Raw genomic sequence first — 21,333 nt, forward strand, 5'->3', positions numbered from 1 at the left:
CAGCTCTGAAACCACTGATGAAGTGGGAACACTAATGTGAGCGTTAGAAGTACTTAATCCTTTTGCTGGACTTGGAGGGGGTCCACATGACACTTGCATATAACAGTACTGACTTTTTTATTGTCCTCCTCTGTTGCTACTCACAGTGAAACAAGTACAGTAAGAACCAGGGTATATTGCTGGGCCAAAAAATCTGGGGTAGATATGGCCTTAGAACAGCATTAAAAAGAAAGAAAAAAAAAAAGAAAAGAAAAAAGACAAACAGATTTAGGTTGGATAGGTGCTTTTGTGCTATCTGATCAAACCAATTCTGAAATTTCTTCAAGTGGCAAATCAAGTAGATATGTGCAAGCAAGAAGTAAGTGCCCCTTAAGCAGGAGGTCCTACATATGGCTTAAAAGTTGTGCTTAAGTGTCACTAAGCGCACCAAGTCCTTAGAACTGTTTTAAGTGAAGATACTACAGAGCGTGGTCAGGTAAACTTAAGCAGATCAAGATGAAATGGTTAAAAAGACATCATTTTGAGTTAGCATGCTTCACCCGAACATTGCATTCCCATAAATGTGCCTCAGGCATGTCTGCAAAGGGCTGGGGACTGAGCGTGTTCCCACTTACTCTGGGTTCTGTATGGAGTCCCAAACATCACCAAGGTGGTGGTTGCACACAGCAAGATCTGGCTGACCCACGTGGGGCAGAGGGAAAAGTGACAAATGACAGCAAATTAGTAACATCCTAAGTCGCCATGGGCATCACCGTGATGAATGTGTTCCCATAAACTTGGCCATGACTCAGAATCCAGTAGTGGTGTGGCCTAAATCCAGTGATACAGATGTTTCTTACATGTTTATAGCAAAAAAGTTGTGAAGGAATGATTTGTCTCCTGTATAGAACAAAGTACAATTAATTGTTCTCATCGCTGTATAGCTTCATACCTTGTTTTCAAGCCTGTCCTTTTTGCCCGTTGTTCTAGAAAGTACTGGATGAATGCCAAAACCTGAGATCCTGCCAACTCCTTGTCAATAGTCGGGTTTTTGGACCTGATCTGTGTCCAGGGACCACTAAATTCCTCCTTGTCTCCTTTAAATGCAAACCTAGTAAGTAATCCACATCAGGCAAATGTGTTTTTGTGTGTGTTTTGTTGTTTGTTTTTGTTAAAATGCCACTGCACAAGGCTTTGCATATATCCATGTGAAGTTTTGAGACTTTTAGATTAATAGCGAATTGTTTTTTCTACTTTACCTTAGCACTTCATTGTGTTTGCAGCTTCATTGTGTGTACTGCCAATTTCTTGACCAGTGTAGTTTGGCAGAGTCAGATGTCAGACATCAGACTAGAAAGGAAAAATGTTTTGGAAATTATTTTTAAAGAGCTGGTAATTATAATGTCATGTTAGAAAGATGGAGCTGAACAGCAAAAACAGGTGTTTGGTCTAAGGATCCAAATGATGAGGAGGACAGCATAATAAGGAATATGCAAAAATGCTTAAGGAGGTAGGTCCAAAGCTTTCAAGGATTCTCCGTTACTACCTCCCATTTATAGAATAATGGCTGGAGGATACATATGCGTGGCTAACTTTATCACAGAATTTCATTGTAGAATCACCTGTATTCTATGCAGTCAATTGATGCTGATATGTGAAGGGACATACCATGCCTCAAAGAGAATGCACTCTGTAAACATGAGAAAAGTGTAATCATCATGAGGTTTCATTTATTGGTGTTCTTTAGTTGTTTTCCTTGTTGCTGTTGTACATGAGAACAAACCCCAGTAGCCCAGGGGCTCAGCTTTTTTTGGCAGCTAATCTGCAGTGTGGCTGAACTGGGTCCCAAAGAAAATAGTTGAATGATGATTTATGGGTAGGTTCACCAGCCAACTCAGAAATACCATCCCACAAATAAAGGAGAATGCACAAAGGAGATTTTCTTGAATCAGAGCATTAAGATAGGCATCATTGGTGAAATAGGAACAGGGGTGGCAAGCAAACTGAAGGACCAGTTTATGCAGAGTATTGAAGTCAGAGCAGAGCTACGGGAATGGAGTGGGCAGATGTTACCTTTGGCAAAGCACTGACACAAGAACTCCCAATGAGATTTACTGGGCCAATCATCAGGGAAAAGAAAAGAGCTGAAATTTAAAATTTTAATTATCTGTTTTATTACCTTAATAGTTTGTTGGGTTTTCTTCATGTTACAATTACTGCATGGTTAATAGTAGATGGATTTGAATATCATAGCTGTCTCTGTGTCATTAAAAATCTCTTTTTACTAATCAAAAGTGGATTGGGATCCTGTTTGTTACTTTCATAAACTGCTTAATATTTTTCCCACTGGAAATGAGCTACTTTGAATAAATAATCTTATCTGTGGTCTGAATTTTACAAAAGCTGGTCAAAAGTGTATTTAACAACAAGTGCTGCCTTAAGAATTGAGGAATAGTCCAGTTCCAGTACAAATTACATGATTTCATGTGACAGGAAATTTATATTTGTAGGTAAGATACCAATATTGTTATGCTTGGCTGTGGAAAAACATCCTTTCTCAGGAAATCACTTGAATATAACTTTATTTTACAGTCTCCTTGCCTTCAAATGCGCACTTAAGCAATTGCCTGAATCCCTTTGTTTTTCATTATATTTAGAAATATTGTTGCTGTATTTCTGCAGAAGTCTCATGCATTCCTACCCCTGTCTTGTACCACTTGTGGGTTTGTTTTGTTGTCTGTATTTCCATGGCCTCTCCAGCAACCACAGGGCACAGCCGTACAGACACAGAGCCCAGCTTCAAGCTGTCAGCCCTTGGGCCAGAGCCTCTGTTTTCTTGGCATGATCCCCATGGGTGTACGGTGCTTCTGCAGAAGTAACAACCTGCAGCAGGCCAAGTGGTTTTAAAAATCACTGGGTTTAGACTTAAACTTGTGACTCCTGATGAGCTCAAATGGAAGAAACTGGACTATTATCAAGAACATTAACCCTTTTTTTTTTTTTTAAATCTGTTCTATTCTAGATGAAACAATAATGTTTTCTTTATTGAGTAGATAGGAGTTTTTTCTCTCTCCAGTTAGCCTAGCATCAACACTCACACTCCACTCACAGGGATACCACTCTAACAATAAGCTTTCGCTTTTCTCCTGCTCAGCTCAGGAACCTCCTTTTCCTGTTTTCACATTTTCGAAGGACAAAAAAAATGGAGCAGAATAGACTCTTCTCCCTGGCCTTATCTGCAGTAAAAAGTTTTGCCACCATACCTACACCAGGAAGACCTGAGCACTAAGATGCTGCAAGCAGAGTGGCTGCTGAGGCTGGCAAGGAACACCCTTGGCCAGATGGCGGATTTTAACGGGTTCCCCGTGAGGGATGAGCCGTGCTGTCTGGAGACCATCTCAGCAGCTTCCCCACCTCTGTGCCTGTGCCAGCCAAGAAAGGGAGGGGGTGTATTTTTCTCAGGATCCTGATTCACATCGCCTTGTCAGCAAAACCTTTCAAATGAGCCCGTGTGGGATAATCACGCCCAGGGAAACCCATGGAAATAGAGCTGGGAGGACTCTGTGTCTGAGGATATGCAGCCCGTCCCCATGCCTTTGTGTCTTCCATTCTTCAGCGCTTGCTTGGTGCTATGTGTGGTGGCACTGGGTGATGGCAGCCCATCCCCATGATTGATGAGCGGTTGGAGGCTCTCGGCACTCCGGCAGGCATCTGAAGTAGGCACAGAATGCAACATTGTCCTGGGAAGAGACAAAAGGGAAGGAGGAGGCTTCTCCTGCTGAGCAGCAGAGGAAAGCAAGCCAGGAAATCAGGCGGGAAAGGGGGAGGCTGTTCCACTGGGAGAGGAGATTGGCAAAAATTAACTTTTTAATTCCTTTCAAAAAGGAGCCGAAGGCTTTAGGTAGTCATATGGGAGCAATTCAGTTGGAGGAAACACTCCACTTTGCTGTTGGCTTTGCCTCTGGTTGCAATAGTGCCAAGTATCACTTGCAACAGAACTTGCAGAAAAGCTGTTTTCTGTCATTCTGCTATTTGCCATTAACAGTCCAGCCGGGTAAATTGCCTCATGCTACCATATTGTTGTTTGCTTCTCTTTTAGCTGAATACAAAAGCAAATCAGCATGTGAAAACCAGGAACTGAAACTCCACTGTCAGGAGTCCAAGTTCCTTATCATCTACTCTGCCACCTATGGCAGATGGGCACATGAGGAGAACGTCTGCTCAAGAGAAGTGGAGCGCGTCCCCCCCTTCGGTAAGTTTTTGTGCTGTTGATAGACATTCTCCAAACAGGTGCACAGAGAAGGGGGGAAACAGATGGGGAGAAAACTTTGGGCACAAGGGCAATGGCATTTTGGAAGAGCCAGTGGTTGAAACATGGAGAGATTATTTCTGGAAATCAAACAAATTGCCTAGTACGAGGGAGAAAGAAAGTAAGAAATGCAGACAAGTAATAAACTTTGATATAGTTAATCAGTCCTTAGTATGGTTAACATCAAAAACTCTAGTTCTGTTGGCTGTCTTGAACTTAGATGATGTTTACTAAATATCAGCTGTTGGCCTCTCATCTTCCTCCAACTTCAGGCAATGATTAGGCAACCTGAGTGCCACAATACCTGGTCTTACTGTTACTTTCTTCTCTGATCTCTCTTTCTGCCAACTCTTCCTTGGCTTAAGTGCAGACTATAAGGCCAGAGTCCGTAGGTCAACGTCCATTGCTTTAGATGCTGCTGTATGACCAGACTTCGAGACTGTGCATGTGTACTAGAAAACTGAATGTGCCTGGGACTTCCCCCTGGCACCAAGTCCATCAGGCAGGAATGTCCTCTTTATGTAATACTAAACTCTTCCCTCCAAAGCAGGGTGACTGCATGCAGACTGCCTCTTGGGGCTGCTCCCTGATCTGTGCTATGTCCTCAGCTGTGATGAGGAGTTACTGGGAGGATGCTGTTGGCCTGAGCCAGACAAGTGCAGGGACCACTTTTATCAGAATGGAGCACTCTGGTGTGATGCCAGAAACATGCCCTCTCACTGCTGTTTTACTGATACAGGTGCATCCCAATAGATATATTAATATCTAATATTAATATCACTATATGAGTAGTTAATATAAAAACAATATATTAATGTTGCTATAATGTTAATATTACTTTGTTCAGACTCCGAACACTTTCAGGCACAGATTGTTCACTTTTGAACAGGTGAAAGAACCCAAAACTTCCTAAGTAGTTGTATGGTCTACACTGATAACCGGTCATTGACTTCACTGTATAGTCTCAGATGGTGTATGATTAGTGACTTATGACTCACTTTCTATTGCTAAATATGTAAATTTATAGTAGTATGTGGTTGTGAGGGTGCTTGATGCTTGTATAAATAATATGTTCAGCATTTGACACCGAAGGTATGAAGGTAAATTTTCATGCCATGGAGACGGCCAGCACAGGATACGTGCGCTGTTCAAATACCTTAATACCACACAGGGAAGGACTTACATGACTGATGCCAGCCCTGTGCAAAGGCTGAACTTTATTCCTAAGAAATATGCTTCAAGCGAAACATATAAGAAGCATCTCTGAACATCAAGAAGAGATCGATAATTAGTCTTAAAAGCCACTTGTCTGCAAGCCAATGTTTCTGTTTAGTTGTGGAGATATTAAAAATGTATTGGTTGAAAATTGCAATCTGGTCTTACACACGAATCTATTTCAACTTGCCAGGTCTGTATTTCACACTGGCTATCTGGTGTGGTGCTTCACACAGACTTCAGCTCTGCCTGGCTGTTCTGTGGAGAAAACATTTTTGCAGGTTTCTGACAGACCCATATGTCCTTCGTGATGGTGGCGTTAGCATATGATGCAAGGCAGAGCAGAGATAGCTCAGTTGATCGAGAAAGGCTGCCATCATACTTATTTCTTGTACTTCATTCACCTCTGGAAATCTCTCACTTGCCTCTAATGGCAGCACTTACAGTTCACAGATCAGAATACTCCAAGCTCCTCTGACTGGATAAAGTTTCTCAGTATAGAGAAAGAATTTGCAACAGCAACAAACTCTTGGCTGCAGCCCCCTGCATATGAGCCCTTCTTGAGCAGCACCTTGGCTGTTGCTGGTTTTGTGTTCTATAAAGCGACCTAAAACTATGGTAACAGGAGAGAGCATAGAACCTGAGACAAACACCAGGTGGATCTGTAGGAGGTAGATTCTTTTATAGATTTCCTATTACTTAAAGTGCTTGGCCTTTTCCCGCATGGCGCCAGTAACCCTCTGCAGTGAGTATAATTTTCAAAAGCACCTGTGTAGCCTGGGAATACACATTCATTTATCGCAACAGACTTAGCGCTTGGGAGCCAAATCCAATTGACTCCAGATCAATCCATCTCAAGCTTAAATTTTATTTATGTGGTTATTTAAGCACATATAGATGTGAGTGGTGCTTGTGTACCTTTCTCTAAGGGAAAGCAATGGTAATTTGAATGTCAACTTGATCTAAATGATTTGAGACAATTTAGAAAACTTACTTCAGCTGCTCTCCATTCTTGAATCAGAGCCCACATACACTCATGTTTGCACCAAGAGCTAAATCTGCCCCAAGACACGTCGAATTGTTGTTTCTACCCATGTTTGTGCATCTCAGCCTAGATATTGCACTTGAGCCTTTCCATTTCTTTCAGTGCATCACAGGGAAGCTGTGAGGTGTTTATAGTACCATGCGGAAGTCGTCTGTAGGTCCTAATGGCATGTATAGGAAGTCTCTGTTGAGCTCAAGAGTTTTGCATCTATCCATACTGGATATGGCCCTTCTAGGAGTACTGGTTATTGAATTAATTAAATAATTCTCTAGATTTTGGTGACCTCATGTTACATGTAATATAGCTCATAAGCAGTTAATGACAAACAGCAGCTTTGAACTGAGACAGATGTATTCTGAATTATTACTTTTCTGTGAATAATCTATCAAATTGGCTGACAGATTTTTGGAGCTTTGCTTCAAAGGAAACACAGGAAGACATAAAATTTCTTTAACGTAAAGGCACTTCTCCATGTAGGAAATAGAGCATGTAAATCTGTCTCTGGTATTGGTGATGTCTGTGTGGCCTCAGAGCACTTGTAGGGTCCTGAGCCTCAGCTCAACATTTAAGACGACTGCCTCCCTTTGCAAATAGTTTTCTGAGCTGGTTTAATAATGTAAATTCAGTGCCATTTTCAATACAGAGGAGGAAGAATGGTGTCCTCCCTGATAGATAAAGCCTTTACAGTAGACTTGTTCCCTGGTCTGATTAAGTCTCACTTACACTAGGCAGCAAAACAGCTTTAGCATGAGACAATGCCAACCAAACAGCCCATGCAGAATGGGTTATGGAAACACACATTCAAGTCCCTGTTCTGATTTGGATAACGGTAAGATTTGAATGTGGGTAAAGGTTTGAACTACTGGGCACAAGAAACTTTATACCATGTATCACAGTCATAAGACAGCACTACTTCTGTCCCAAGACTGATATGTAATTATGCATGTAACTTGCACCCTTCGTTTCCAGTGTCTCTTGCTTTGGTTAAAAATGACCAGAAACAAAAAGCTGCACTTAGAAAAACTTACCTTGTTCAATGCAGTTTGGGGAAGGGGGAGGATTTGTCAAAGAATGTGAAATTTCCATGTAAGATCACCATGAAACATTTTTCCCATTTTTAACACTTTCACCATCAAACTGAAATATGGTATTTTTATGTGTCTCTGATCTTGCTCTCTGACTTGTCATCAGAGCCATTAATTCCAATGAGTGGTCATCAGTGCCCACTTTAAAGGACAGTGTAGAACACTTGTCTCCAGGCATTTTAGGATATTTTGCCTTCAGGAAGAGTTTATTCTGCAGATTAAGCTCCTACTGTAAGTAGCAGAGTTCACTGAAGCACAGGGAATTATTTCCATTATAAGATCACTGTATCTTCACAGGAGAATAAAAAACTCCAAGCAGTGTTCTGCTTCTGCAGCTGTTCAAATGACTGGCACTTTTAAGACTGTACAGAATTTACAGAAAGTAGCTTCCCTGTTTTACTAAGATTATAAAAAACGTCACAAGAAAACTAAAACTTTTTTGGGTGCAGTTTGGTAGCAGACGGTTCTGCTTAGAGGAATCTATTGTGCCCAGTGCCAAAGCAGGAAATCCAAGCTGTTCTTGTGTGAGTTGTTGCCTTTTTCTGGCATATTATCTCTTTTCTATTTGTACTAACATGTACACAAGGAAAGAGAAAATTTATTGGCCAAAAGACGTTAGAGAGTTGTGCCAGAACAGGTTACCACAGAGAGTACAAGGACGATTCAGGTCAACAAACACTACTCAAATCAGAAATTACTCCTGTTAATACATGAAAGTACTCGACAGAAGGCTCGGTAGTGGGTCACCTCTAGCTGCAACTTACAAGCTAGAATGCTAAAATGTCCTTCCCAGAAATATCACCAGGATGTGCACTGGCTGGTCGGATGTGCCCTTCCTCCAGCACTAATGACCAGCAGACCCCTGAATTGCGTCTCTTCGCTGCTGGGAGGTTGGGTCCTTTCCAGCACAGCACTCTCTTTCGCCTGTTCCCTCTTTTGCGAGCTTGAGAGGGGAGCTGGAGAATTCAGGCACTCATCACAGTTTGCACCAGGTATGATGTACCGTGGGGCTGAGTTTTGTCCTAATCTCCTCTTTCTGGTGAAATGGCATTCAGCTAAGAAGAAAGGATGTTAGCAAGGCAAGAGAGATTTCCAAAATCCTGCAGGTTCCTTCCAGCCCAACAAGGCATCATGGTTTTGTTATATAACAGTATTTTGTGATACTGTGATTCCTTTTTTTCTTTTTTTAATCAGTATTGTGGACAATTCAAAAGACCTATATCTCTTATTCCCTAACAGTGGTTGAAAAGCTTCAATTTCAAGTTTCTTTTACTGAGAGATGGATACTCCTCCTAGCGTGAGCCAGTCCCTTTGTATACATCTCTTGAGAACAAATATAAATGAAGTAAAGGTACAAACAGCTATAGGCCAGTCTGGAAATGCTTACAGCAGTTACTAGGTTCATGCTAGCTATAGACTTCTAGGTGCCATAAAACACAAACCGTGTAAGCTGGCCAAAACTTAGGACGTGCTGGATATTGAAGTACAGACACTTCATGGAGCACTTAGTCAAAGTACACTTGGCATTTGAGTCTAAAATAAGCCAAGGAACTTCTGCCTGTGTATAAGAAGACCCAAATGGTGGAAAACAAAGCAATGAGCATTTGAACAGAGGGAATCTGGTTCCAGCTGTCGCCAGCGAGTGTGGAGCTCCACTTTTCTCTTGCCCTTGGTGTCTGTGCTGGCAGATGGATTCCCCCACTCTGTGCATATGCATGTGCAAGAGGGAGAGAAAGACCAAGGGTTGTTTTGTTTTTGTTTTTTTTGTGCAAAATTCTTACAGACTGAATTCTGAACTCAGAGCCACTTGCAGATAAAACCAAGCAATGGGCTAATCTCATGCAGGCTTACAAGGGCCTCACAACAGGCACTGCAGAGAGGGCCAGAGGGAGGGTGCAGCTTTTCAGAGAGCCTTGGTGCTGTATTCATTTCCAAGGAATGGCCTCTGCTGGCAGTAAGTAGTATTTTTAGCAAATTATACTGCCTTGTTTACTGACAGTACTTGGACCTGGAATATAAAGGTATCAGCACACTTTTTGGAAGTGCTGAAACACTTCATAAGTGCTGTTGATCATATTGTGTGTTTTTGCTAGAATCCACAGTTCAAATGGCCCTTTTCTGATGCATAGGCAGGACCCTGTGTGCCATGCTCTTGCATAAATTACCATATTATTATGGTAACTTTCTTTAGGAGTCTGCAGCCTTAATTTGCTCTGAACTTCGTAGTTTCCCCTTGTCAGTTCTTACCCCCAGAGCTGATATTTGGGCTCCAAAAAGCACAAGCCATCCCAATTTGGTAGTGTGAAATCTCTGCTTTCAGTTGATATTAAAAGCAAGCTCCTTATTCTTTTGCATGTAGGCACAGCCTGAAAAGCTTAAAGCACCATAAGTTGGGATGAAAGCAAGGAGCGGTCGGGCTCCAGTGACAAATTTGTGGAGGGGCTTCTCTTTTGGGTGACCCGGTCCTTCACTTTTTATGTCATGCAGATCTACATTTGAGACACGTCCCCTACCCACCACGTCTTGAGTCTTGGCCTGTGCATAGTGATATGGGAGAAGGCAGCTGTCAGTGCTGTCTGGACAGGGTATGACAGGACGCTGTTGGCAGAGCTTGGCATGAGATGCTCAGACCAGCTCTGGCAGCTCCATCACCTGCAGGGTCTTGTGTGGCAGGGTGGAAAGACAAGAAGGGAAAGCTCCTGCTCTCTGCATTGAGAGCAGCTTTAAGAAACCAGAAGACAAATTGCTTCTCATTAAAGCCTGCCTAATTTATGGCATGTCATTTGCATGCCAAAACTTCCCTGAACAAAGCTAATTAGGGAGCTGAAAGAGCCTTTCCTCCAGAAACAAGCCTTTCTACACTAACTGTTAAATAGCTGCAGTCAGATTGATAGTTTATTACTGCATTAAGAACCTCTTCTTGACACCCGTATCTCTGGGCCATGCATATAAGTGTCTGTTTCAAAAGACCCACCAACAGTCTTGATGTGTAGCAGGCAACTTTGGGAGGAAGGCGTGAAAAACAGAGTGTTTTCCCAGCCACACATTGCTGCTTTTTCTGTCGCTGCTGGTGGGCGCCCCCAGCCTCCTAGCATGCCAGGAAAGTGCCTTTCAAGAGGCAGTTTATTTTAAACACATGGTACCAATTTAGCAAGCCCCATAGCTCACTTAGATATTCAGAAAGAAGACACATGGCATATTTATGTTCATCTCCTGATTCATGGTTTCTTTGGGACCATTCAGTAGGACCATTCATTCATTTACTCAAAATGCAGCACTGACTGAATCCCCTCTTCCTTCAGACCCTGCAATAAGGTGCGTGACCAGAAGGAGGACAAGTTATTCCTAGTGCAAGCTCTGTGTTGCTGCAGCTGGATTGCAGCTGTTTGGCTGAAACTGGCTTGACCGTCCCTTCGGCCCACACTGATGCCTCTGACTTTGGTGCAGAGACACTTCTGTAATGTCTGCTTGTGGGAGATCACACAGATGAAGCTGCAGATGTTGGAAAAGTAGCCTTCTGTACCAAATACACAGAATTCCCCTGAGCTGAACTCGTTGTTCAGCTGGCATTGTAGCTGCCAGGAAAGCTAATGGGAAGATAACAAGGATGCACATAAACCTGAGAGAAGAAAAAAATTGAACACTTTTTGACTGAATCACTAAAAGCCAAAATCTTGTTAGATGACAGGAAGCTGTTAAATATATTTTTGTTGTTGTTGTTGTTATAAATCTTTCCAGTTTGCTTCTGTGCTGTCCTGCAAAAGCAAGGCAGCCTTGCATTTGCTCACCTGTGACACCAGGCAAGCCTTGGGAAGTTCTCCAAAAACTGGCCAAGAGCCTGCAGGCATATGACGACTGGCTCCTCAGGTAGAGGAGCCAAATCCAACATGAATATAGATGATAAGGAGGTATTAACGCCCACAGAAACATGACCAAACATCTACCAAAGGCAAAGTGAAACATGTATTCACTGTACCACTGAATTTATAGAAAACCATTAGCAGAACAGCCTCCTGTGTCTTAAGACACTGTGAGTAGCTCAAAGGGCAGGAAATTTTGTAGAAAACATAATTCAGTTTACCAGATTGCTCTTGTGCTCCCAATCCATTCATTTATGAATCATCTGATATTTCCTCCTGATATTCTTTAGCTGTTTTCATACTTGCCAAAATAAGCTACTTGGCTGCCTCAAATGTCCACCCGAATAGATCCTTACTCATCTAAAATGGCCAGGGAGGGAAAGAGCTGAGTTGCTTAGAACTACCCAATGGTTTGGGTCAGCCTTCCCTGCCTGCCCAGCAGCCTCCCAGGCCATGGAGGTGTCAGGATTTTAGGTCTCTGAAAAGACAGAGAGTTGTTCTCCGAAAAATCCATGTCCAAAGGTAACCTGCAAGCCCAATGGCTGTACTCAAGTATATGATTTATTTAGGGCTGGTGTGAGGGGATTAACTCTAAAAATCATAAATGTGCCCCATTTTCACATACTAAGGGTGAATATTCTTTGTGAGGAACTCCAGTCTCAAACTTCCCCTTCTTTCCAAACAACACTGATTTGAGGAACATTTGTAGTGTCTTTGTGAGCACTATTTCTCCTTCCTCTGAAGAGGCGTAAATAAGCTTCAGCAGTTGGAGGGTGACAAGGTGCCATGCTAATCTGGTTTTTGCTATAGGAAGAAGGACTGGATTAATGCAGTATGTTGTCAGACCTCTATATTGTTCCTACCTCAGAAGACTGACATGAGAAATATCTGTCATCCACAGAAAGTCACAAAATGCATGAGATATCGCTGATTGGAAGTAGACCGCTTCAGAAGAGCATTGCTTACTCCAGATTGTTTAGAAACCAAAGGCATGGCTTGTATTTCCTTTGAGGCTTAGAGATTAGCACATGTGAATAATGGGAATTCAATCACATCTCTAGATATTATTTCTTTTTTGAAGCAGATTTTTTTAAAGTGTGTCTGATGCACACTCCCACTCAAATGATTTTAGCGTCACTGTAAAATCCTGGCAATCAAGTTTTATTATTTTATAAATTGCGGTCAAAGGCATAAGTCTTGAATAAAGAAATCCCAGCTCCAAGTGTAGGTGTCAGCAAGGCAGGTTTTCACACACGGCACATGCTTCTTGCTCAGTCTACAGGGAGAGGTTCAGCAATCTGGAATCTCTTCATCTGCACAAAATCGGGGTAGTTTAGGCTGCTTTGAAAATGGTGTGGGTTACCTCATGTAATTAGGGCCTGAAGGCAGTGCAGTGTAGATGCCGTTGAGATTGCTTCAGGCAGGCAAACTTGGCTTGTGGTGGTAGCCTTACCAGAACAGCCTGGAATTTGGTACGGGAGGAAGAAGCCAAATGCTTCCCGGGTTAAATATTGAGCCCATTTTGACCTCTTCACCGGTACTGAATGGCTCCTACCAGCAAGAGGCATAGAAAAACAAAAGCTACATTTAATACATGGAACTTCACTGTAGCCCCAGCTGTTGTGACACACAAAAATTGATCTCACCTGACTTGAACCAAATTTAGGCATTCTGTCAAATCATCTCAATAACCTGGGGACCAAGAGAAAGATCTGCAAACAGGATTGCATCTCCCTTTATTTGCACACTCATCTTGAGATGGAATAGATGGAGAGCTTCCTTGCATTGACAGATCTTAATATTTAATTCTGAAATCCTGCTTAGGCGAACATATGCCTGAAGTCAATAGCTGATTTGTATCTCTAGTCGTGCACGTAGCAGCTGTCATTTCTGATAACATCAGCGTTGTATGTTTATGCTATGTATTTTTCTTTCAGATTGTTTGTCTTACACAGCACTAGAAGTTTTATCAAAAAGGTGTTATGGGAAACAGAGATGCAAAATCCTTGTCACTAGCCGGGATTTTGGAAGTCCATGCCTACCTGGAGTGACAAAATACCTCAACGTCAGCTATGCATGTGGTAAGAGCAAATGCACAGTCGTTTTAAAGCTGTCATTCTGCTTGCAAAGCAAACCAATGCGAAATGGTGCACACATATGGGGATAGACAGACACACACACACATGCACACAAAGGCTTCCTGAATCTCCCTTTCCTTTTAGCCTAGGAAGTTTGTGACATAGCCATACAAGAACAACCAAATACGCAAACAGTTCACACCTAATGTAAACTTGGGCAGTAAGGGGATTTTTTTCCCTTAAAAATGCAACTGACAATAGAGTATGTGTTTTAATATTTTGAGAAATGCTATCAAAATAAGAGTCTGTTCTACAGAATTCATCTGCAGCAGAACTAGGAAAAATAAACTGGCATTGACTGCCACCAGTGCAGGTAAAGCAGCCCAGCATAATTGAAGTACTGTGTGCAAGCCCAGTCCTGAAATTTGATTCACCTGAGCACACCTCAGGCCTTCAGCCTTGCAGAGAGATTTCCTTTCTCATGGGCAGAGTCTCATGAAAAGTAAAGACCTGAGGTTATACATGCCCTGCAGGACTGAAGTCTACATCAGCTCATTCCTCAGACAAGTGGGAACAGTTTTCCATATTCTTTACCATAGACTAATATATTTACATCAGGACAAAGCAGAATTCTGTACAATGCTTTTTCTCAAAAGTCAAGGCCATGGGACAGCAAAGTGTAATCTCAATAAAGGTGAGAGAAAAGGGGTTGCAGAACTTCAGTGTGGTGCCTTATTTTGGCATTGCACATTTTTAGGAAGGGCTGTGCGTTTCCTCAGGTTCTGCTTTCCGCTGCTGGCTGTGGGGTGGAAGCGTGAGGGTTGGGGGTGATTGTCTCTCTCACACCTCTGCTTCAGACAATGCGGTGAAAGCTTTTTCACGCAGTTACCACTCTGCTTACCATGCACCGTTTGGAAAGCTGTGTGCCCTGCTCCTTTCTGGCTCTTTTTCTGGTCTGCAGGGAGTCACAGCAGTAGGTCCGTGGGGACAGGTCAGAAAGACCTCTCGCTGCATCTCTAGTGAATAGTGGTCAAAGGGCACAGGTTATCTGAGACGTGCTTTTGGGAACAGCAGTGTAGGATTGATTACCAGATCACCGTGTACCTGAAGATCAGAGGAAAATGAGCCCTGGCTGCTTCTTTGCTGGCATGAGAGATTTCAAGCCTCCCCATGAGTTAGTTGTCAGGTGAGAGTCACTGCAGTAATTCAGCTTTATGTTGTTGAAGAGACCTGGAGATCTGTCTTTGCACTGATACGTTATGATACTGCACAGTTACCTTCATGCTGTAGTAACTTTATGAATGAGTTGATGGAATTTTCTTTAATTAGAGTAAGGATAATTATAACACATCATTCTTTCTTGCACGTCTGTTTGCTAGAAAACCAGTTTATGTTTGTTTGTAGTGAGGCTATGCATTCTGTTATTTAGTGAAGTGGTTTTGCAAAAACACATGGGTAATAAACAGTGTTCTTGTGCGTTACTGGCACATTTTGAAGTCGTTGTCTTCTGCCAGATCCTACTGAGCTGTGCAATCTGAAGCACTAGCCAATTATTTGCAGGTCTAATTATTTCACAGATCATCTAGTGAACATGGGAAGGGTTTGGGCATATTCCAGAATAACATTTTACATTCTTTTCCCTCACTAGAATATCCCTGCTAACCTGATACTTCCCAAGATAAGGTAAATAGGCCTCCCCCTGAAGTGACAGGAGCACAACAGAGCAGAACACATTCTCTGAGGTCTGTGCCACATTTGAAAGTATTTCCATCTTGGTCAGGAATGTGAAAAAAAATCATACTCCCCACCTCAGTGGTCAGCAACTGTTTAGGGCTGGTTTGCCTGGCTGCATTTTTAATTTTGCAGTTAATTCCTGCTAGAAGAAACTTCACAGGAGCCAGGAGGTGCTGGTTTCTTGCAGGCTCAGTGCCCCTGATGACCTGCTCAGCATCATCTCGTGTTTGCATGAGGTGACATCTTCCTGGCTCTTGCTGAGGCTGGAGATCAGGAGCTTGTATCTGCACTCCTTGGATGCCACTCAGAATCTGTCTGTGGGTGCCTTTGGCAGCTCTCCATAGGTGACTGCCTCCAACTCTACTTGACAAAGTAGAGCTGGCACAAGTTGTAGCACAGATGTGATTATCTTGATAAAAATTCCTCATGCTAGTAGCAGTTACTCTGTTCAGCGACCTGATGCAGCCTGTCCTAGTTAAAAGCCCTTGTGTCTGAAATAAAGCCATAACAAATACATGTAGTCAAGACCCTTTTTTGTCCATGCTGTTTTGAACTGAGCATCCCCCTGCAGCAAATATTTGAATGGTGTATTAAATAGCTGTTCAAACTTAATGGGAAGACATGGGGAAAGGATTCAATCCTGTAGCAAGCAAAGCCCTGGGAGGAGAGGAGGAAGAGCATCAGCACAGTGAAGGAGCCCCTGCCTGGGCACCAGGCCATGTGACAGGAGCTTCAGGTCACACAAAGGTTCTGGGTCTGGTGTGTCCTCCCAGGATGTTGTTCATAACGCATGCACATTATCCTAACAACCAGGCCTGCAAATTCAAAGTGCAGTCTGAACACAAACCAACCTGCTCACTGTCTGCCTCATGTACCAACAAAAGCGCTCTGCTGCTGGAAAATGGTTCAGAATCCCGATGAGGTACAAGCCAAAATAGAAATGAGCTCATTCTCCCCTATCTCTGTTGGCCTTCTTTTGCAAACAGGAGCTAAGAGTCCCAGAAAAATTCCTTCATCGGGAAAGGACTTTGAGCCCACACACAAAGAAAAGTTCTGTTCAGAAAGAGTGCTATTTTTAGTTGTTTTTCAAAGGCAAACCATGCTAAGCCCCAAACCTCAGTCTCTTCTGTTCCATTTAACTTTCCCTAATGTTACTTCTTGGTACATGTTTCTATGTGGAATAGAGGTGAGCTTCATACTTGACATTTCTTCCTTGTCCTCCCCCTTCGCATCAGTCTGAAAATCAATCAGTCTGCCTTCACGTAGTACAGGGAACAGGTGCCAAGATCTGGGTATCTGAAAGGTGCATTCATTTAACACAGAATATGTGAACTCTTGATGTTTGTATGATGCACCTGCTTTTAGCTCTTTTAATTATGTGAAGAAGAGTGTGAAAACTTATCTGGAGAAAAAATTAATGAAGTGAGATGGACACAACCCCCTCCCATGCAGTGCATCTAGTCCCGTCCTGAGCACCTTGCCCCCCAGTGACCATTTGTCTCAGAGGATGTGCAGATATTTCTCTAAGAATAAGCATTTCTCTGAGAATTCCAGTGAACTATCTTCACCGAAAAACAGTCTCTAGACACAGGTTAGCATATGACTGTAGCCCAGTTGTTGGCCAATTTTGTCTCCTATGCACTGGTTGGCACATCCCTCATGGGATAGAAAAGAGGAGAGGCCAAAGCCAAGAGGGTAGATCCCTGCATTGTGTGCAGCTGCACTAATGTTTTGGAGCTCCAGCCGGCACAGGGCCTGGTGTGTGAATCCAGAGCTGCCCTTACTGGCCTCTGGCAAGAGATGACAGTGTTCAGTCTCTGTTCCTTTGGTGTTTTGCTGATCTTTAGGTGAATATTACTAGCTCTCTCCCTGTGCATCCCATCCCTCATGCTCACTCTTGCCAGCCACACTTGCCCTTCCCTGCCCACCTCACCTTCCTTCCAGTCTTCTTCCCAGTTACTTTATTCCCTTTCCCACCTCCTTTCCCTTCCCACCAGCGCTAACCCTGCGAGCAGCATGCTCTTTGCCACCATCCTGTGTGATCTGCTCTGAGTGAACCTGCTTTAGCAGGTGGGTTGGACTAGATGATCTATGGAGGTCCCTTCCAACCCCAACCATTCTGTGATTCTGTGATCCTGTGCTGCAGCATCCCAGTGCTATGCCTGCCAGTGCTCCAGATCTGTACGGGGTGGTGGAGGGAGGAGGATATGTCACTTGGCACAGCCCCCCTCCTGGAGCATTTGCCAGCCATCAGGGTTAGAGGACAACTGGGTTAGTAAAAGTCAAGGTGACCCAGCAGCAGCCCCAGCCAGGGCTGGTAGGGTGGGATAAGCAGCACAACTCTGTCTGGGGCTGCACCACATACCACCTCTGCCAAAACTCCTGGATTTCGGGCACAAGGCAGCATCTCTGGGCCACCAAGGAAGCTCAGGCTGGCTGCAGCACCAGGCCAGGCTCGCACATCGGCAGGGCTGGCTTTTGCCCTCGCTGGCTCCAGGCACAGCTGCCCACTCTGATTTCTGAGCAGTGAAGCCACCTGCTCCAATCCCCTCAGTACCACCATCAGAAACACAGTTAGTAAACCCAGGGTTGACAGTGGGGTTGGTAATTAACTGGGGATCTGGTTCCTAAAACTGACAGTAAACAATTTGTCTTTCACCTTTTCAGTTCCTAAATTTATCCTCACAGCTGTCAACCCCCTGGTCACCGATAGCAAGTCTTCTGTCAAACAGAATGATGGTACGTACTATCAAAAAAATATGATTTGCTGCTTTCCTTTGTCTTTGATTGGAATAGGACTTGTTCCCACTGCAGAGCTTGGTCTGAGGGATGTGGGACAAGGTAAAGGAAACCCTGCTGAAATAGCTGCTGTCACAGCACCACTGCAAAACAAGTGACCCCTCCAGACCTACCCATAACCAGCGTGCTGTCTGCTAACTTTGATTGAACCATGGGAAGAGTAACAGTGAAACTGCAATTGTTTCAGGGTTAAGACTCTATTAAGAGTTATGCCAACACCTACTCTTCCAAAGACAAAATTAACGATGTGGCTGCTGCATAGTTGCTGTCATCAATTACAGGAGTGTACTGCAGTGATATGGCTGGGAAGTCCATTTGAGAGCTGTGAAGCTCAATGAAGTAAAATTATTTCAGAAATCTTAATGGGAATAGGCAAGGGCTTTCATTTAGTCATAGAGTCTTTTAAATAAATTTGCCATTTTCTAGATATTCAATATTTTCAATACTTTGTTATTTTATTTCAATATTTATTTATCAACTGTTGTTTGGTCTAATGTTCCGCAAGGTTCCTACGGCACAGCACTGCCCTGCCTGTGTTTTATGTGTGCTTGTTAGTTTAAAAGTTATTAGGAGAATATCAGTTCAGTAGTTCCATCATCTATGATGTGATTTAATGTGCTTTACCACCTCGTTTCACAGGTGTCGACCTTGATCCAAAGGAATCAAGACTTCCGAAGAAAGATGGAATTTTTGTTAGCAGTTCCTTGGCTACGTTTGCATACATTAGAGGTAGGAAAATGAGGCTGAGATTGTTTGGTTTGCTAGATTGTGGCATTTGGGGAAAAGGGAGGATCACTTCAGAAGGTCATGACTGTTAATCCCATGTTTATAGTAATGGTATTATTACAATATAATTATGGTCTTGTAGATGGGACAGTCGCAGCATAATTGATATTTATAGAATATTTTCCATATTGAAGGATCCAAATTCTTTTAGACACTGCAGCCAAGAGTTTTTTTAATGAATATTCTTAATGGGGACTGTTGGTTGCTCAGTGTTTTTGGAAACCTGGTCCTGATCTGGGAGCAGTGCTGGAGGCATCCATTTTAGGAAATGTTGGTTTGCATGCATACAAGGATCATTGAGGGGCATTTAAAAAAAAAAAAAAACAAAAAAAAACCAAACCACAAACCAAACCAAAAACACAAAAAACCACACACACGCACAGAAAAAACAAACAAAACAACAAAAACCCCCACCAAACAACGACCCAAAAAAACCACCAAACCCAGCCAACTCTGGTATGGGACGTGGCAGGTTTTGTGACTTAGCAACACTAAGGCAAATTTTGTTCAGGCAGATAAATTTGTGATCCACAGATCTCTGACACCGTAGGAGAAGTCACAAATTTTAGAAGTGAGCAAAGGCTGATGTTGAGAAATGAACAGGCTGCCCAGAGAGGTTGTGGAGTCTCCTTCTCTGGAGACATTCAAAACCCACCTGGACACATTCCTGTGCGATCTGCTCTGGGTGAACCTGCAGGTGGGTTGCACTAGATGATCTCCAGAGATCCCTTCCAACCCCAGCCATTCTGTGATTCTGGAGTGAAGATTGCTGCTCTTCTAGAAAATGGCATGAACCACACAGCTGTTGAGCATCATCCCACAGCCTTTGCCAGGGCTTCCCCCACCAGCAACAACAGGCGGCCGCAACCTGCCGGCACAGCGAGACAGGCTGTCCTCAAACCCCCAGGCCCCACCACCCTTGGGACCTCCCAGCAACACCCCCAGCAGCCAGGGCCAGATTTCACAACCCATCCAGAAAGGCCATTTCCACATCTCTCTTACTTGTTGCTGTACTGAGAAATGATCTCTGACTGTCTCAAGGAGTTAAAACACTGCCTACCCCGCCCGGGCCTAGAGATGCTGCCATGGCTCCACAGGGCCCAGAGTTGCTTTTCCCATGCCCCCTCTTCACAAGGGTAAGGCCCGTTTTGGCAGCATGGCTGGAAAAAAATAAAAGGATATGCTTCTGGTAGCTGGTTGAGAATGCTAGGAAGCTGCTAATTTTTAAAAAGACAGGATAATGTTGTTATTTTATAATGTTATTAAGAGGCTGGGATTTTTGCACAGTAATTGGAAGAGGCAGAGACGGCAGTGTTTAGACTGCAAGTGCAGGGTGGTTTCAGTGCATGACAGAAAAAGCCTCCTCCCCTCACCCCCCCTCAAGCACCCCCACATCGTTATGGCTGCATAACGCGGGGCGCTTTGGAAATGGGAGCTGACTCTCATTGTAGCTGGGCTTTGGCAGAGTTTGTAAAGTGTTTAAGCACTGGCTTTCTGATTTCAGATCACCTTGAAAGAGCCGCTCTCCTCTTTGTGTCCAGCGTTTGTGTGGGATTAATCTTCACGCTGTGTGCTTTGGTGATCCGCGTGTCGTGCTCGAGTGACTTCCAGAAATTGCACAGGAAGAAGGATCAATTAGTGCCAGAAAGTGACAGAGTGTACGAGAACAGTGAAAATGAGGAGGAGGAGGAAGATTCCTCTGATTCGGATGTCCAGGATGAGATAGCGGGACTTTACAGACCTTCTTACTCAGGTTATAATTCAGCAGCAGCAGCAGAACTGGCTGAAAGGATAGAGCGCAGGGAGCAAATAATGCAAGAAATTTGGATGAACAGTGGTTTGGATATGACACCTCCTAGAAATATGAATACATTTTATATTAATGAACAATAAATGGCTTATTTTGGATGATGCCTTAGCTCTTTTTTAAAAAAAAAGAAATGTACCTTCTGTGAAGGAGCGTTTGTATGAGTGCATATAATTATTTGTAAAGTAAGGAGAAATGTATGTAATAAAAGGAGAGTTTCAAACCCTTGACTGTCTATAAATAATTTCTTGAAAAACATGTTTACAAGCTTTCATAGTTTAAAGCTATGTTAAGGGTTACTTTTCATTGTAATTTGGGACCAATTGCCATATGCAGGTTAAGGAATATTAAAACAGGACAAAAATATTTAAGTGGCATAACAGGGAGAAACATCTGTATTAGGACATGGCACTTGTCACCAGTTAGTGTGTTGCAGCTCATAAATTATATGAGAATATGCTCTGTTGATGAGAAATACAAATATTATTAATAGAGCGAGCAGGACAAAGCAAAGTTAAACAAATGTTCTTGAAGATTTTCTGGTGTTTTATTAACCAAACTGTTCCCCAATAGATTCCCCTTCCTCCGGTAACAGTGATCTTGATTCCAAGGGGGTTAAATTCTGCTTCCTTGAGT

At 43.1% G+C, this 21,333-nt stretch overlaps 1 protein-coding gene across 2 annotated transcripts in view; it reads left to right on the forward strand.

The window, feature by feature from the left end:
* The window catches only part of EVA1C (eva-1 homolog C), a 38,907-nt gene extending 17,982 nt beyond the window's left edge, over positions 1 to 20,925 (forward strand). For both annotated transcript variants that reach the window (XM_065862576.2, XM_071810443.1), the window contains 6 exons: positions 970 to 1,093; positions 4,079 to 4,231; positions 13,431 to 13,574; positions 17,973 to 18,044; positions 18,744 to 18,833; positions 20,395 to 20,925. In XM_065862576.2, coding sequence (XP_065718648.1) covers positions 970 to 1,093; positions 4,079 to 4,231; positions 13,431 to 13,574; positions 17,973 to 18,044; positions 18,744 to 18,833; positions 20,395 to 20,783 — 972 coding nt within the window. In that variant the 3' untranslated portion in view covers positions 20,784 to 20,925. The remainder of the gene's footprint in view (positions 1 to 969; positions 1,094 to 4,078; positions 4,232 to 13,430; positions 13,575 to 17,972; positions 18,045 to 18,743; positions 18,834 to 20,394) is intronic.
* Positions 20,926 to 21,333: the final 408 nt, after the last annotated feature.

The sequence above is a fragment of the Patagioenas fasciata genome, chromosome 1 (assembly GCF_037038585.1).
Source record: "Patagioenas fasciata isolate bPatFas1 chromosome 1, bPatFas1.hap1, whole genome shotgun sequence".
Taxonomy (NCBI): Eukaryota; Metazoa; Chordata; class Aves; order Columbiformes; family Columbidae; genus Patagioenas; species Patagioenas fasciata.